Source organism: Ranitomeya imitator, chromosome 1 (assembly GCF_032444005.1).
Source record: "Ranitomeya imitator isolate aRanImi1 chromosome 1, aRanImi1.pri, whole genome shotgun sequence".
In the NCBI taxonomy this organism is placed as follows: Eukaryota; Metazoa; Chordata; class Amphibia; order Anura; family Dendrobatidae; genus Ranitomeya; species Ranitomeya imitator.
This window is the reverse complement of record NC_091282.1, coordinates 713,576,084-713,591,099: the sequence shown is the minus strand read 5'-3', so window position 1 is coordinate 713,591,099 and position 15,016 is coordinate 713,576,084. Positions and strand designations below refer to the sequence as shown.

Below are 15,016 nucleotides of genomic sequence, written 5' to 3'. Positions count from 1 at the left end.
GTGCTCCTAACTTCTTCTCATTGAAAGTCATTTATGGTTCTGTCCATGTTCCAGAAGAAGTGCATCTGCTGGGCCATTCTGGTTCCATGAGTGGTGTTCAACAATTGTATTGACTTTGTCATTGCCCATCACATGACAGCAAAATTGATGGTAATTCTGATCCCTGTAGAAAACCACAGTGATCTACATGGAAATGTCTTCTGTGGAATTTGCAAATTGCCTCTTCTGAGAAAAAGAGGACTTAAACTCTATAGCGCCACCTGTTGGAAGTAGCAATCCTACAAGTCACAATCAACCCTTTAACGAGTCGTGCAATATGACTTAGGATAAAAGCCAAATCAGTATCTCAGTTCGCAGACACGGTGTTTCGGGCTGTTGGCCCTCACCAGTTTCTTTTCCTGCTATAGGTCAAGGTCAGGTCTTCATTTCCCTTCATCCGGCATGCAGGAACATGACGTGATGCAGTACAGATGGTTTTAGTTGTCTTTGTGTCACTCCAACCTTAGTTCTTACCCTCTGGATTTTATACGGGCATTCTGAAAGCCTGGATCTTTTCCCTTAGACAAATGGTGACACCTTCTCGGGAGATTTTTAAAGACAAACTCTGAGAAAAAGGAGAGAAGACATTTATTATTAGACATCATTGAAATGTGGCATCTCTGTAGATTTTTTTAATCTAACAAATCCTTAACAGAAACATCTTTGGCGCTTATAAGACCCCCACATCATTTACTCACCTGGAAATCAGTATAGTTCGTTAGTTGATGCATTATCAGGCTGACGAATCCCATCCACTCAGCTATCATGCCACTCATAATGAAGATCTGCAGAAGATAGAAGATAGAGGACATTACTTACTGGCTGTACTCACCAATGAATCTGGCATGGAATGAGATGGTAGGATGACTTGTACACCAAGAGTTTGTGGTTTACCTTTACACCGGATGCTAGTGAATTGTGCAAGATGGTGAAACGTGAAATAAACTTACCGTCTTACAGAGGCCACTACACAGTTGGAAGAAGTAGATGCCCAAATCTGCACCAGCTGGAAGGACGCGTTAAGAAAAGTACCAGAATCCTATTGTAGTGTTTCCTATAATCATAACTGATCTATGAAATAATAGTCACAATGGAGCCCACATTACACACCTAAACACCTGACTTATCTAGAAAAGGATACTTATTATCAGAAAAACATTCGTCAGCAAAGTTGCTGCCAGTCTAAAGTGGCACATGCACCGACTGCTGAAGGATCTCTTGTACAGGTACGCAGACTGAGATATGTTGTAAATGGCAAGAAGAAAAAAAGCCATTCCTGCGCCGATCCTGTGCGCTGTAGGATTGATTTTCATCTGCGAGAAGAAATATATGACTGTCATCAATAAGGTCATCATGGAGATCTGAGAACACATAAGAGCAGGATCTGCCCCACTGTAATATACTGGACTCCATGTATTCACTACAGTATATATGATACTAAACATGTGGTCCTGAGTATTACTGGAGACTTTACATAAAACCTAGTGAGTTACCGAAAATACAGCATTAATTATGTTCGCAATGCCCACAATCCATCCAATGATGAGGAGGATTTTCTGGCAGATGATATAACGCTTCTCCGATGGCTCAGACTGAATAATCATGAACCTATACTGGATGTAAGCGATGCCAGCTCCTGAAATAGATAAAGCAAATTATCAACCAGATATTTCCATGTCACTATGATAGAAAATCTAATCTTAAGAAAGCACCAATGAGCTGAAGAGGTTTAGAGATTTAAAGGGGTTATCTGGGCCTTTGATGGCCTATCCTTACATCAAATTGATGGATTATTGAAGGAGCGCCCACATATCTTTCATTACTTACCAGGCACAGATCTTACTTTTGATGGGGGTTGTGTCTGGTATTACAGCCGTGTCTCATATACTTTACTGGGACTGAGCTGCCAAAAGCTTTAACCCCTTCCCGACCTTTGACGCCACGTAGGCGTCATGAAAGTCGGTGCCAATCCGACCTGTGACGCCTATGTGGCGTCATGGAAAGATCGCGTCCCTGCAGATCGGGTGAAAGGGTTAACTCCCATTTCACCCGATCTGCAGGGACAGGGGGAGTGGTAGTTTAGCCCAGGGGGGGGGGTGGCTTCACCCCCCCCCCGTGGCTACGATCGCTCTGATTGGCTGTTGAAAGTGAAACTGCCAATCAGAGCGATTTGTAATATTTCACCTATTAAAACGGGTGAAATATTACAATCCAGCCATGGCCGATGCTGCAATATCATCGGCCATGGCTGGAAACACTAATGTGCCCCCACCCACCCCACCGATCGCCCCCCCAGCCCCCCGATCTGTCCGGTACACTGCTCCGGCTCCCCTCTGTCCTGTGCTCCGCTCCCCCCGTGCTCTTGTCCGCTCCCCCCGTGCTCCAATCACCCCCCTGCACTCCGATCCCCCCCCCGTGCTCCGTTCCACCCCCCCGTGCTCCGTTCCACCCCCTCCCGTGCTCCCCCCCACCCCATCATACTTACCGATCCTGCCGGGGTCCGTCCGTCTTCTCCCTGGGCGCCGCCATCTTCCAAAATGGCGGGCGCATGCACAGTGCGCCCGCCGAATCTGCCGGCTGGCAGATTCGTTCCAAAGTGCATTTTGATCACTGAGATATAATCTATCACAGTGATCAAAATAAAAAAAATAATAAATGACCCCCCCCCTTTGTCACCCCCATAGGTAGGGACAATAAAAAAATAAAGAATTTTTTTTTCCACTAATGTTAGAATAGGGTTAGGGTTAGGGCTAGGGTTAGGGTTAGGGCTAGGGTTAGGGTTAGGGCTAGGATTAGGGTTAGGGCTAGGGTTAGGGTTAGGGCTAGGATTAGGGCTAGGGTTAGGGTTAGGGCTAGGATTAGGGTTAGGGCTAGGGTTAGGGTTAGGACTAGGATTAGGGCTAGGGTTAGGGTTAGGGCTAGGGTTAGGGTTAGGGCTAGGGTTAGGGTTTCGGTATGTGCACACGTATTCTGGTCCTCTGCGGATTTTTCCGCTGCGGATTTGATAAATCCGCAGTGCTAAACCGCTGCGGATTAATGGTGGATTTACCGCGTTTTTTCTGCGCATTTCACTGCGGTTTTACAACTGCGATTTTCTATTGGAGGAGTTGTAAAACCGCTGCGGAATCCGCACAAAGAAGTGACATGCTGCGGAATGTAAACCGCCGCGTTTCCGTGCAGTTTTTCTGCAGCATGTGTACAACGATTTTTGTTTCCCATAGGTTTACATTGAACTGTAAACTCATGGGAAACTGCTGCGGATCCACAGCGTTTTCCGCAGCGTGTGCACATACCTTTAGAATTAGGCTATGTGCACACGGTGCGGATTTGGCTGCGGATCCGCAGCGGATTGGCCGCTGCAGATTCGCAGCAGTGTTCCATCAGGTTTACAGTACCATGTAAACCTATGGAAAACCAAATCCGCTGTGCCCATGGTGCGGAAAATACCGCGCGGAAACGCTGCGTTGTATTTTCTGCAGCATGTCAATTCTTTGTGCGGATTCCGCAGTGTTTTACACCTGTTCCTCAACAGGAATCCGCAGGTGAAATCCGCATAAAAAAACACTGGAAATCCGCGGAAAATCTGCAGGTAAAACGCAGTGCCTTTTACCCGCGGATTTTTCAAAAATGATGCTGAAAAATCTCACACGAATCCGCAACGTGGGCACATAGCCTTAGGGTTAGGGTTGGAATTAGGGTTGTGGTTAGGGTTGTGATTAGGGTTATGGATACAGTTGGGATTAGGGTTAGGGGTGTGGGGGGGTTAGTGTTGGACTTAGAATTGAGGGGTTACCACTGTTTAGACATATCAGGGGTCTCCAAACGCAACATGGCGCCACCATTGATTCCAGCCAATCTTGTATTCAAAAAGTCAAATGGTGCTCCCTCAATTCCGAGCCCTGACGTGTGCCCAAACAGTGGTTTACCCCCACATATGGGGTACCAGCATACTCAGGATAAACTGCGCAACAATTACTGGGGTCCAATTTCTCCTGTTACCCTTGTGAAAATAAAAAAATGCTTGCTAAAACATCATTTTTGAGGAAAGAAAAATGATTTTTTATTTTCACGGCTCTGCGTTGTAAACGTCTGTGAAGCACTTGGGGGTTCAAAGTGCTCACCACATATCTAGATAAGTTCCTTGGGGGGTCTAGTTTCTAAAATGTGGTCACTTGTGGGGGGTTTCTACTGTTTAGCCACATCAGGGGCTCTGCAAACGCAACGTGACGCCCACAGAGCATTCCATCAAAGTCTGCATTTCAAAACGTCACTACTTCACTTCCGAGCCCCGGCATGTGCCCAAACAGTGGTTTACCCCCACATATGGGGTATCAGCATACTCAGGAGTAACTGGACAACAACTTTTGGGGTCAAATTTCTCCTGTTACCCTTGGGAAAATAAAAAAATTGCAGGCTAAAAGATCATTTTTGAGAAAATAATTTTTTTTTTCATGGCTCTGCGTTATAAACTTCTGTGAAGCACTTGGGGGTTCAAAGTCCTCAACACACATCTAGATTAGTTCCTTTGGGGGTCTAGTTTCCAAAATGGGGTCATTTGTGGGGGATCTCCAATGTTTAGGCACACAGGGGCTCTCCAAATGTGACATGGTGTCTGCTAATGATTGGAGCTAATCTTCCATTTAAAAAGCCAAATGGCGTGCCTTCCCTTCCGAGCCCTGCCGTGCGCCCAAACAGTGGTTTACCCCCACATATGGGGTAACAGCGTATTCAGGACAAACTGGACAACAACATTTGGGGTCCAATTTCTCCTATTACCCTTGGCAAAATAGGAAATTCCAGGCTAAAAAATCATTTTTGAGGAAAGAAAAATTATTTTTTATTTTCATGGCTCTGCGTTATAAACTTCTGTGAAGCACCTGGGGGTTTAAAGTGCTCAATATGCATCTAGATAAGTTCCTTGGGGGGTCTAGTTTCCAAAATGGGGTCACTTGTGGGGGAGCTCCAATGTTTAGGCACACAGGGGCTCTCCAAACGCGACATGGTGTCCGCTAACAATTGGAGCTAATTTTCCATTCAAAAAGTCAAATGGCGCGCCTTCCCTTCCGAGCCCTGCCGTGTGCCGAAGCAGTGGTTTATACCCACATATGAGGTATCGGCGTACTCGGGAGAAATTGCCCAACAAATTTTATGATCCATTTTATCCTATTGCCCATGTGAAAATGAAAAAATTGAGGCAAAAATAATTTTTTTGTGAAAAAAAAGTACTTTTTCATTTTTACAGATCAATTTGTGAAGCACCTGAGGGTTTAAAGTGCTCACTAGGCATCTAGATAAGTTCCTTGGGGGGTCTAGTTTCCAAAATGGGGTTACTTGTGGGGGAGCGCCAATGTTTAGGCACACAGGGGCTCTCCAAACGCGACATGGTGTCCGCTAACGATGGAGATAATTTTTCATTCAAAAAGTCAAATGGCGCTCCTTCCCTTCCGAGCCTTACTATGTGCCCAAACAGTGGTTTACCCCCATATGTGAGGTATCAGTGTACTCAGGAGAATTTGCCCAACAAATTTTAGGATCCATTTTATCCTGTTGCCCATGTGAAAATGAAAAAATTGAGGCTAAAATAATTTTTTTGTAAAAAAAAAGTACTTTTTCATTTTTACGGATCAATTTGTGAAGCACCTGGGGTTTCAAAGTGCTCACTATGCATCTAGATAAGTTCCTTGGGGCGTCTAGTTTCCAAAATGGGGTCACTTGTGGGGGAGCTCCAATTTTTAGGCACACGGGGGCTCTCCAAACGTGACATGGTGTCCGCTAAAGAGTGGAGCCAATTTTTCATTCAAAAAGTCAAATGGCGCTCCTTCCCTTCCAAGCCCTGCCGTGCGCCCAAACAGTGGTTTACCCCCACATATGAGGTATCAGCGTACTCAGGACAAATTGGACAACAACTTTCGTGGTTCAGTTTCTCCTTTTACCATTGGGAAAATAAAAAAATTGTTGCTAAAAGATAATTTTTGTGACTAAAAAGTTAAATGTTCATTTTTTCCTTCCATGTTGCTTCTGCTGCTGTGAAGTACCTGAAGGGTTAATAAACTTCTTGAATGTGGTTTTGAGTACCTTGAGGGGTGCATTTTTTAGAATGGTGTAACTTTTGGGTATTTTCAGCCATATAGACCCCTCAAACTGACTTCAAATGTGAGGTGGTCCCTAAAAAAAATGGTTTTGTAAATTTCGTTGTAAAAATGAGAAATCGCTGGTCAAATTTTAACCCTTATAACTTCCTAGCAAAAAAAAATTTTGTTTCCAAAATTGTGCTGATGTAAAGTATACATGTGGGAAATGTTATTTATTAACTATTTTGTGTCACATAACTCTCTGGTTTAACAGAATAAAAATTAAAAATGTGAAAATTGCGAAATTTTCAAAATTTTCGCCAAATTTCCGTTTTTATCACAAATAAACGCAGAATTTATTGACCTAAATTTACCACTAACATGAAGCCCAATATGTCACGAAAAAACAGTCTCAAAACCGCTAGGATCCGTTGAAGCGTTCCTGAGTTATTACCTCATAAAGGGACACTGGTCAGAATTGCAAAAAACGGCAAGGTCTTTAAGGTCAAAATAGGCTGGGTTATGAAGGGGTTAATACCATCAATTACTACTGGCAAACATACAAAACAATGAAAGGGCAGCATGGCCAATTAAATCGGGTAATCAGTGGATTGCCACAGTCAGAACCCACTGATTTGATATGATGGGTGTCATGATCCCAATGGCAGGGGATCACAAAAGGACAAGCACAAAAAACAAAACAAGCTCTAGGGTGATGGAAACTGAGCTGACCGCGATCCTGAACCTCAACACACAACTAGCTGTAGCCGGGGAACGTGCCTACGATGATTCCTAGACGTCTCGCGCCAGCCGAAGAACTAACTTTCCCTATTAGACGAAACACAGACCTCTCTTGCCTCCAGAGAAACACCCCACAGAAATAGCAGCCCCCCACATGTAATGACGGTGAAATGAGAGGAAAGCACATACGTAGTTATGAAAACAGATTCAGCAAAATGAGGCCCGCTAAAGCTAGATAGCAGAGGATACAAAAGTGAACTGCGCGGTCAGCGAAAAACCCTACAAAAACCATCCTGAAATTACTTGAACTCATGTTCCAACTCATGGAACATGAGGAGTAATATCAGCCCACTAGAGCAACCAGCAAAAAGGAATCACATATCTGCAAGCTGGACTAAGACAAAAATTAAGCAAAACGTGGAACAGAAAAATCAAAAACTTAGCTTGTCCTGAAGAATACAGAAGCGGGAAGCAGAGGAAACAAGACACACTGATTACATTGATAGCCGGCGAGGAAATGACAAGAAAGCCAGGTTAAATAGGAAACTCCCATATCCTGATAGAACAGGTGGACACCAGAGACCGCAGAGAACACAAGTCACCCAGTACCATCTGTAACCACCAGAGGGAGCCCAAAAACAGAATCCACAACAGTACCCCCCCCTTGAGGAGGGGTCACCGAACCCTCACGAGAACCACCAGGGCGACCAGGATGAGCCCTATGAAATCCACGGACCAAATCAGCAGCATGAACATCAGAGGCAACCACCCAAGAATTATCCTCCTGACCATAACCCTTCCACTTGACCAAATATTGGAGTTTCCGTCTGGAAACACGAGAATCCAAGATCTTCTCCACAACATACTCCAATTCTCCCTCCACCAGCACCGGAGCAGGAGGCTCAAGCGAAGGAACAACAGGTACCTCATACTTCCGCAAAAACGACCGATGGAACACATTATGAATAGCAAACGATGCCGGGAGATCCAAACGAAACGACACAGGGTTAAGAATTTCCAAGATCCTATAGGGACCGATGAACCGAGGCTTGAACTTAGGAGAAGAGACCTTCATAGGAACAAAACGAGAAGACAACCACACCAAGTCCCCAACACGAAGTCGAGGACCCACGCGGCGACGGCGATTAGCAAACTGCTGAGCCCTCTCCTGGGACAACTTCAAATTGTCCACCACATGACTCCAAATCTGATGCAACCTATCCACCACCATGTCCACTCCAGGACAATCAGAAGGCTCCACCTGACCAGAGGAAAAACGAGGATGAAACCCCGAATTACAAAAGAAAGGAGAAACCAAGGTAGCAGAACTAGCCCGATTATTAAGGGCAAATTCGGCAAGCGGCAAAAAGGTAACCCAGTCATCTTGATCAGCAGAAACAAAACACCTTAAATAAGTTTCCAAGGTCTGATTAGTTCGTTCCGTCTGGCCATTCGTCTGAGGATGGAATGCAGACGAAAAGGACAAATCAATGCCCATCTTAGCACAGAACGTCCGCCAAAATCTAGACACAAACTGGGATCCCTTGTCAGAAACGATGTTCTCCGGAATCCCATGCAAACGAACCACGTTCTGAAAAAACAGAGGGACCAACTCAGAGGAGGAAGGTAACTTAGGCAAGGGTACCAGATGAACCATCTTAGAAAAGCGGTCACACACAACCCAGATGACGGACATTTTTTGAGAGACAGGGAGATCCGAAATAAAGTCCATGGAAATGTGCGTCCAAGGCCTCTTCGGGATAGGCAAAGGTGACAACAATCCACTGGCCCGAGAACAGCAAGGCTTAGCCCGAGCGCAAACTTCACAAGACTGCACAAAAGAACGCACATCCCTCGACAAGGAAGGCCACCAAAAAGACCTGGCCACCAAGTCTCTAGTACCAAATATTCCAGGATGACCTGCCAACGCAGAAGAATGGACCTCGGAGATGACTCTACTGGTCCAATTATCCGGAACAAACAGTCTTTCAGCCGGACAACGATCAGGTTTATCCGCCTGAAACTCCTGCAAAGCACGTCGCAAGTCTGGGGAGAAAGCCGACAAAATCACCCCATCCCTAAGGATACCAGTGGGCTCAGAATTTCCAGGGGAGTCAGGCACAAAACTCCTAGAAAGAGCATCCGCCTTCACATTCTTTGAACCTGGCAGGTATGAAACCACAAAATCGAAACGGGAGAAAAACAGTGACCAACGAGCCTGTCTAGGATTCAGACGCTTGGCAGACTCAAGGTAAATCAGATTTTTGTGATCAGTCAAGACCACCACACGATGTCTAGCACCCTCAAGCCAATGACGCCACTCCTCAAATGCCCACTTCATGGCCAAAAGCTCCCGATTACCAACATCATAATTCCGCTCAGTGGGCGAAAACTTTCTAGAAAAGAACGCACATGGCTTCATCACTGAGCAATCGGAGCTTCTCTGTGCCAAAACCGCCCCCGCTCCAATCTCGGAAGCATCAACCTCAACCTGAAAAGGAAGCGAAACATCTGGCTGACTCAACACAGGAGCAGAAGAAAACCGGCGCTTAAGTTCCTGAAAGGCCTCCACAGCCGCAGGAGACCAATCAGCAACATCAGCACCCTTCTTAGTCAAATCCGTCAAAGGCTTAACAACACTAGAAAAATTAGTTATGAAACGACGATAAAAATTAGCAAAGCCCAAGAACTTCTGTAGACTCTTAAGAGATGTAGGCTGCGTCCAGTCACAAATAGCCTGAACCTTGACGGGATCCATCTCAATAGTAGAAGGGGAAAAAATATACCCCAAAAAAGAAATCTTCTGAACTCCAAAGAGACACTTTGAACCTTTTACAAACAAAGAATTGGCCCGCAGGACCTGAAACACCTTCCTGACCTGCTGAACATGAGACTCCCAGTCATCCGAAAAAACCAAAACATCATCCAAATACACAATCATAAATTTATCCAGATATTCACGGAAAATATCGTGCATAAAGGATTGGAAGACAGAAGGAGCATTAGAAAGTCCAAAAGGCATCACCAAATACTCAAAATGGCCCTCAGGCGTATTAAATGCGGTTTTCCACTCATCACCCTGCTTTATCCGCACAAGATTATACGCACCCCGAAGATCAATCTTAGTGAACGATTTAGCCCCCTTAATGCGAGCGAACAAATCAGTCAACAATGGCAAAGGATACTGATATTTAACTGTAATCTTATTCAAAAGACAGTAATCTATACAAGGCCTCAAGGAACCATCTTTTTTGGCCACAAAAAAAAAACCTGCTCCCAAAGGGGACGAAGATGGACGGATATGTCCCTTTTCCAAGGACTCCTTAACATAATCCCGCATAGCAGTATGCTCTGGCACTGACAGATTAAACAAACGACCTTTAGGAAATTTACTGCCAGGAATCAAATCTATAGCACAATCGCAATCCCTGTGAGGAGGAAGCGAATTGAGCTTAGGCTCCTCAAAAACATCCCGATAATCAGACAAAAATACCGGAACCTCAGAAGGAGTAGATGAAGCGATAGAAATCGGAGGTGCATCATCATGAACCCCCTGACATCCCCAGCTTAACACAGACATCGTTTTCCAGTCCAAGACTGGGTTATGAGTTTGTAACCATGGCAGACCAAGCACTAAGACATCATGTAAATTATACAGTACCAGGAAGCGAATCACCTCCTGATGAACGGGAGTCATATGCATGGTCACTTGTGTCCAGTACTGAGGTTTATTCATAGCCAAAGGTGTAGAGTCAATTCCTTTCAAAGGAATAGGGACTTCCAGAGGCTCCAGACTAAACCCACAGCGGTTGGCAAATGACCAATCCATAAGACTCAGGGCAGCGCCTGAATCCACATAGGCATCGACGGAAATGGCTGATAATGAACAAATCAGAGTCACAGACAGAATGAACTTAGACTGTAAAGTACTAATGGCAACAGACTTATCAACCTTTTTTGTGCGTTTAGAGCATGCTGATATAACATGAGCTGAATCACCACAATAAAAACACAACCCATTTTTCCGCCTATAGTTTTGCCGTTCACTTCTGGACTGAATTCTATCACATTGCATTGTCTCAGGTGCCTGTTCAGAAGACACCGCCAAATGGTGCACAGGTTTGCGCTCCCGTAAACGCCGATCAATCTGAATAGCCATAGTCATAGACTCATTCAGACCTGTAGGCGCAGGGAACCCCACCATGACATCTTTAATGGCCTCAGAAAGGCCATCTCTGAATCTTGCAGCCAGGGCGCACTCATTCCACTGAGTAAGCACCGACCATTTCCGAAATTTCTGACAATATATTTCTGCTTCATCTTGCCCCTGAGAGAGAGCCAATAAAGCTTTTTCAGCCTGAATCTCTAGGTTAGGTTCCTCATAGAGCAAACCCAATGCCAGAAAAAACGCATCCACATTGAGCAACGCAGGATCCCCTGGTGCCAATGCAAATGCCCAATTCTGAGGGTCACCCCGCAGGAAAGATATAACAATCTTGACTTGCTGAGCAGGGTCTCCAGAAGAGCGAGATTTCAAAGAAAGAAACAACTTGCAATTGTTCCTAAAATTCAGAAAACTAGATCTATCTCCAGAAAAAAACTCTGGGATAGGAATTCTAGGTTCAGACATAGGAGCATGTACAACAAAATCTTGTATATTTTGAACCTTAGCAGCAAGATTATTCAGGCTGGAAGCCAAACTCTGGACGTCCATGATAAACAGCTGAGGTCAGAGCCATTCAAGGATTAAGAGGAGGTAAGACGCAGCCAGGCTGCAATTAAGGCTATGCAGCAAACTCTGAGGGGAAAAAAAAAAAAAAAAAAACTTCCTCAGACTACTTTTCCTCCTACTTCAGCCAATACGATTACCACTTTTTGGCCGGCTATACTGTCATGATCCCAATGGCAGGGAATCACAAAAGGACAAGCACAAAAAACAAAACAAGCTCTAGGGTGATGGAAACTGAGCTGACTGCGATCCTGAACCTCAACACACAACTAGCTGTAGCCGGGGAACGTGCCTACGATGATTCCTAGACGTCTCGCGCCAGCCGAAGAACTAACTTTCCCTATTAGACGAAACACAGACCTCTCTTGCCTCCAGAGAAACACCCCACAGAAATAGCAGCCCCCCACATGTAATGACGGTGAAATGAGAGGAAAGCACATACGTAGTTATGAAAACAGATTCAGCAAAATGAGGCCCGCTAAAGCTAGATAGCAGAGGATACAAAAGTGAACTGCGCGGTCAGCGAAAAACCCTACAAAAAACCATCCTGAAATTACTTGAACTCATGTTCCAACTCATGGAACATGAGGAGTAATATCAGCCCACTAGCGCAACCAGCAAAAAGGAATCACATATCTGCAAGCTGGACTAAGACAAAAATTAAGCAAAACGTGGAACAGGAAAATCAAAAATTTAGCTTGTCCTGAAGAATACAGAAGCGGGAAGCAGAGGAAACAAGACACACTGATTACATTGATAGCCGGCGAGGAAATGACAAGAAAGCCAGGTTAAATAGGAAACTCCCATATCCTGATAGAACAGGTGGACACCAGAGACCGCAGAGAACACAAGTCACCCAGTACCATCTGTAACCACCAGAGGGAGCCCAAAAACAGAATCCACAACAGATGGGCTATCAATCTTCTGGTCCTAGAGAACCCTTTTAATGTCACCTCTGAGCAAAGAATTGTGATAACGTCCTGTATCATGCAGCATCTACTTACCAAGAATGGAAATAACCGTGAAAACGACCGTGTAGATCACGGATTCTGGGAAGGCCTTTCCCGTATCACTGTCAAAGATAAGGAAAATATTGGGAGCAATTAGGACACAAGAGGAGGAATTGTCATGAATAATCATCCTACATTATATATTCTGACCAGACTCAAATTGAAGCAAAGTACAATACAGGAAAGTTATAAAACTAAATGCAGCAAAAACATCAGATGATTGTACATTCAAGTTACAGTTTTAAAAAACTAAAGTTCAAATTATTTTAATTTTTCCCTATTAAAAATAGATATTAAGAAAATAAACATATTTTGTATTGTGTATTTAGTTGAAACTCCAGAAATAGATAAAAACAAAACAATAAAAGGCCTCATATGGCTCAATCAGTGGGAAATTTATAAAGTTATGGGTCTCAGCAATTAGCGACACAAGCAGAAAAGATTATTGCACCACTAAAAGAATAAAAAAGTTGGATGTCATTTTTGCTACACGATGAATGGTGTAAAAACAAGTACTACAAAAGTGCTTTTTTTCTCAGTATCAATGCACTTGAAAAAAAATGTCTTCTTTTACACTATAGCAAAGTTAACGGTGTCATTCAAAAATATTCATCTGGCAATAAACAGTCCCTCATATGGCTGCAGCGGGAAGGGGGTTAATAATGTACTGATTATAATGCAATAAGAACATTCCAGGACATATAATAATATAATTAGAACATTTCATTTTTCTAAGACAAAAACAATATGAAATTATACTACAGAGTCAGGAATCTTTCCCAGGACCCTCTTACCTGATGTACGGATAGTTACTGTGCCCTGAGATGATAGTCAGGGATAATAGGACACAGATGCCCAATAGGGTCCATGAGATCAACAAGATAGGCAGAAATGCCAAACCTCGGATCTCCATGATGGAAAGAAGATATAGCTGAAGCTTCTTCTCTCTCTCTTTCTCTCTCTTTCTCTCACTCTCTCGCTCGCGGTTTCTTTCTCTGCAGTCACAGATCAGAAAGCCGAGGTAGTATCAGGCAGAGGTAGTAATAGGCTTAGAACCTGATGATGTCACAATGGTCTTGTGATGTCATGGCTGACCACCTCATCGTTACATCATCACTCAGGCAGCCTGGATCTGATTGCTGCTTGGTAATGTAGATGTTTTCACACGTCACATGTTCTGTGATATATCCAGCACATTGTAGTGTAATAACTCCTATTATTATATCCATGTAAAAGATTATATATTATCACCAGATATTTATTAAGAGGATTTTACAAGTTTTTCAACAACAAATTCCACACAATGGCACACACGATTCATGAATTTGGCGTAAAGTAAAAAATGTAAGTCATTTCATTGGATATTGCGCACTTAGTATAACCATCATTAAAGAGGTAGCACCCATTTACTATAGCCATAATTTAGGTGCATAGCACTCACTGTAAGGGTACCGTCACACAGTGCAATTTTCATCGCTACGACGGTACGATCCGTGACGCTCCAGCGTCGTAACAATATCGCTCGAGCGTCGTAGACTGCTGTCACACTTTGCAATCTACGACGCTGGAGCGATAATTTCATGACGTATGTGCGATGTAGAAGCCGTTGGTTACTATGCGCACATCGTATACGATCTATGTTACACCATGCAATCATGCCGCCACAGCGGGACACTAGACGACGAAAGAAAGTTTCAAACGATCTGCTACGACGTACGATTCTCAGCGGGGTCCCTGATCGCAGGAGCGTGTCAGACATTGCGATATCGCTCGAACGTCACAGATATATCGCTCGAACGTCACGAATCGTGCCGTCGTAGCGATCAAAATTTCACTGTGTGACGGTACCCTAACTCTCATTTAATGAGATTATGCCCACTTTGTAATCATTTAAAATGATCGCGCCTACCTAGTATAACATTAACATCAGTTAAAGGGATCATGTCCACCTAGTATAAGCATCATTTAAAATGATTACAACTGCTTAGTAAGTATTTGAATAAATTATGCTTACGTGAAGTGAAACTGACATCTAAAACATGTATCAGGCACTGTCTGTGCGATCTGAGCCAGGTATGTTTTACTATGAAACGCTGCAATGATTCAGAGAAAAATATACTTTTAATAGTAGCTGTGTCACAAGAGATAGGAAATCAAGCAGCAGTTCGCGTCCAGACTCGCATTCAGGAGGACCAAATGCCAAGCCGTGATGAGATAGAATAGGCTCGTAAGTAGACCACATGCCAAGAGGATAGGCTCGAAGGTGGACCACATGCCAAGCCGTGATGAGACAGGATAGACTCGTAAGTGGACCAAATGTCAAGCCGTGCCAAGAGAGGATATGTGATGTGCATATATCCACATCAGTGCAAGGCCTGCAGGCACTGTATGTGAGTACATAGATCTCACTGCATACATATAAAGGC

The 15,016-nt window shown here is 44.0% G+C and overlaps 1 protein-coding gene across 1 annotated transcript; it reads right to left on the bottom strand.

The window, feature by feature from the left end:
• Nucleotides 1-523: 523 nt before the first annotated feature.
• LOC138642730 (DNA damage-regulated autophagy modulator protein 1-like) lies at nt 524-13,503 on the bottom strand. The gene is made up of 7 exons (XM_069731192.1): nt 13,385-13,503; nt 12,585-12,652; nt 1,533-1,675; nt 1,244-1,352; nt 990-1,045; nt 738-824; nt 524-604 (listed from the first exon to the last, which is right to left on the bottom strand). Exons 1-7 carry the CDS (start codon nt 13,501-13,503, stop codon nt 524-526), a joined length of 663 nt encoding a protein of 220 aa, XP_069587293.1.
• Between the last annotated feature and the right edge of the window lie 1,513 nt (nt 13,504-15,016).

What these genes read in the sequence shown, in the direction of transcription:
- LOC138642730 (XM_069731192.1), bottom strand. Translation starts at nt 13,503, where the DNA reads ATGGAGATCCGAGGTTTGGCATTTCTGCCTATCTTGTTGATCTCATGG. An exon ending in TAATTAATGCTGTATTTTCG is followed by an intron (nt 1,353 to 1,532) that starts GTAACTCACTAG and finishes TTCTTCTCGCAG; the next exon opens with ATGAAAATCAATCCTACAGC. An exon ending in GTACAAGAGATCCTTCAGCA is followed by an intron (nt 1,046 to 1,243) that starts GTCGGTGCATGT and finishes GCGTCCTTCCAG; the next exon opens with CTGGTGCAGATTTGGGCATC.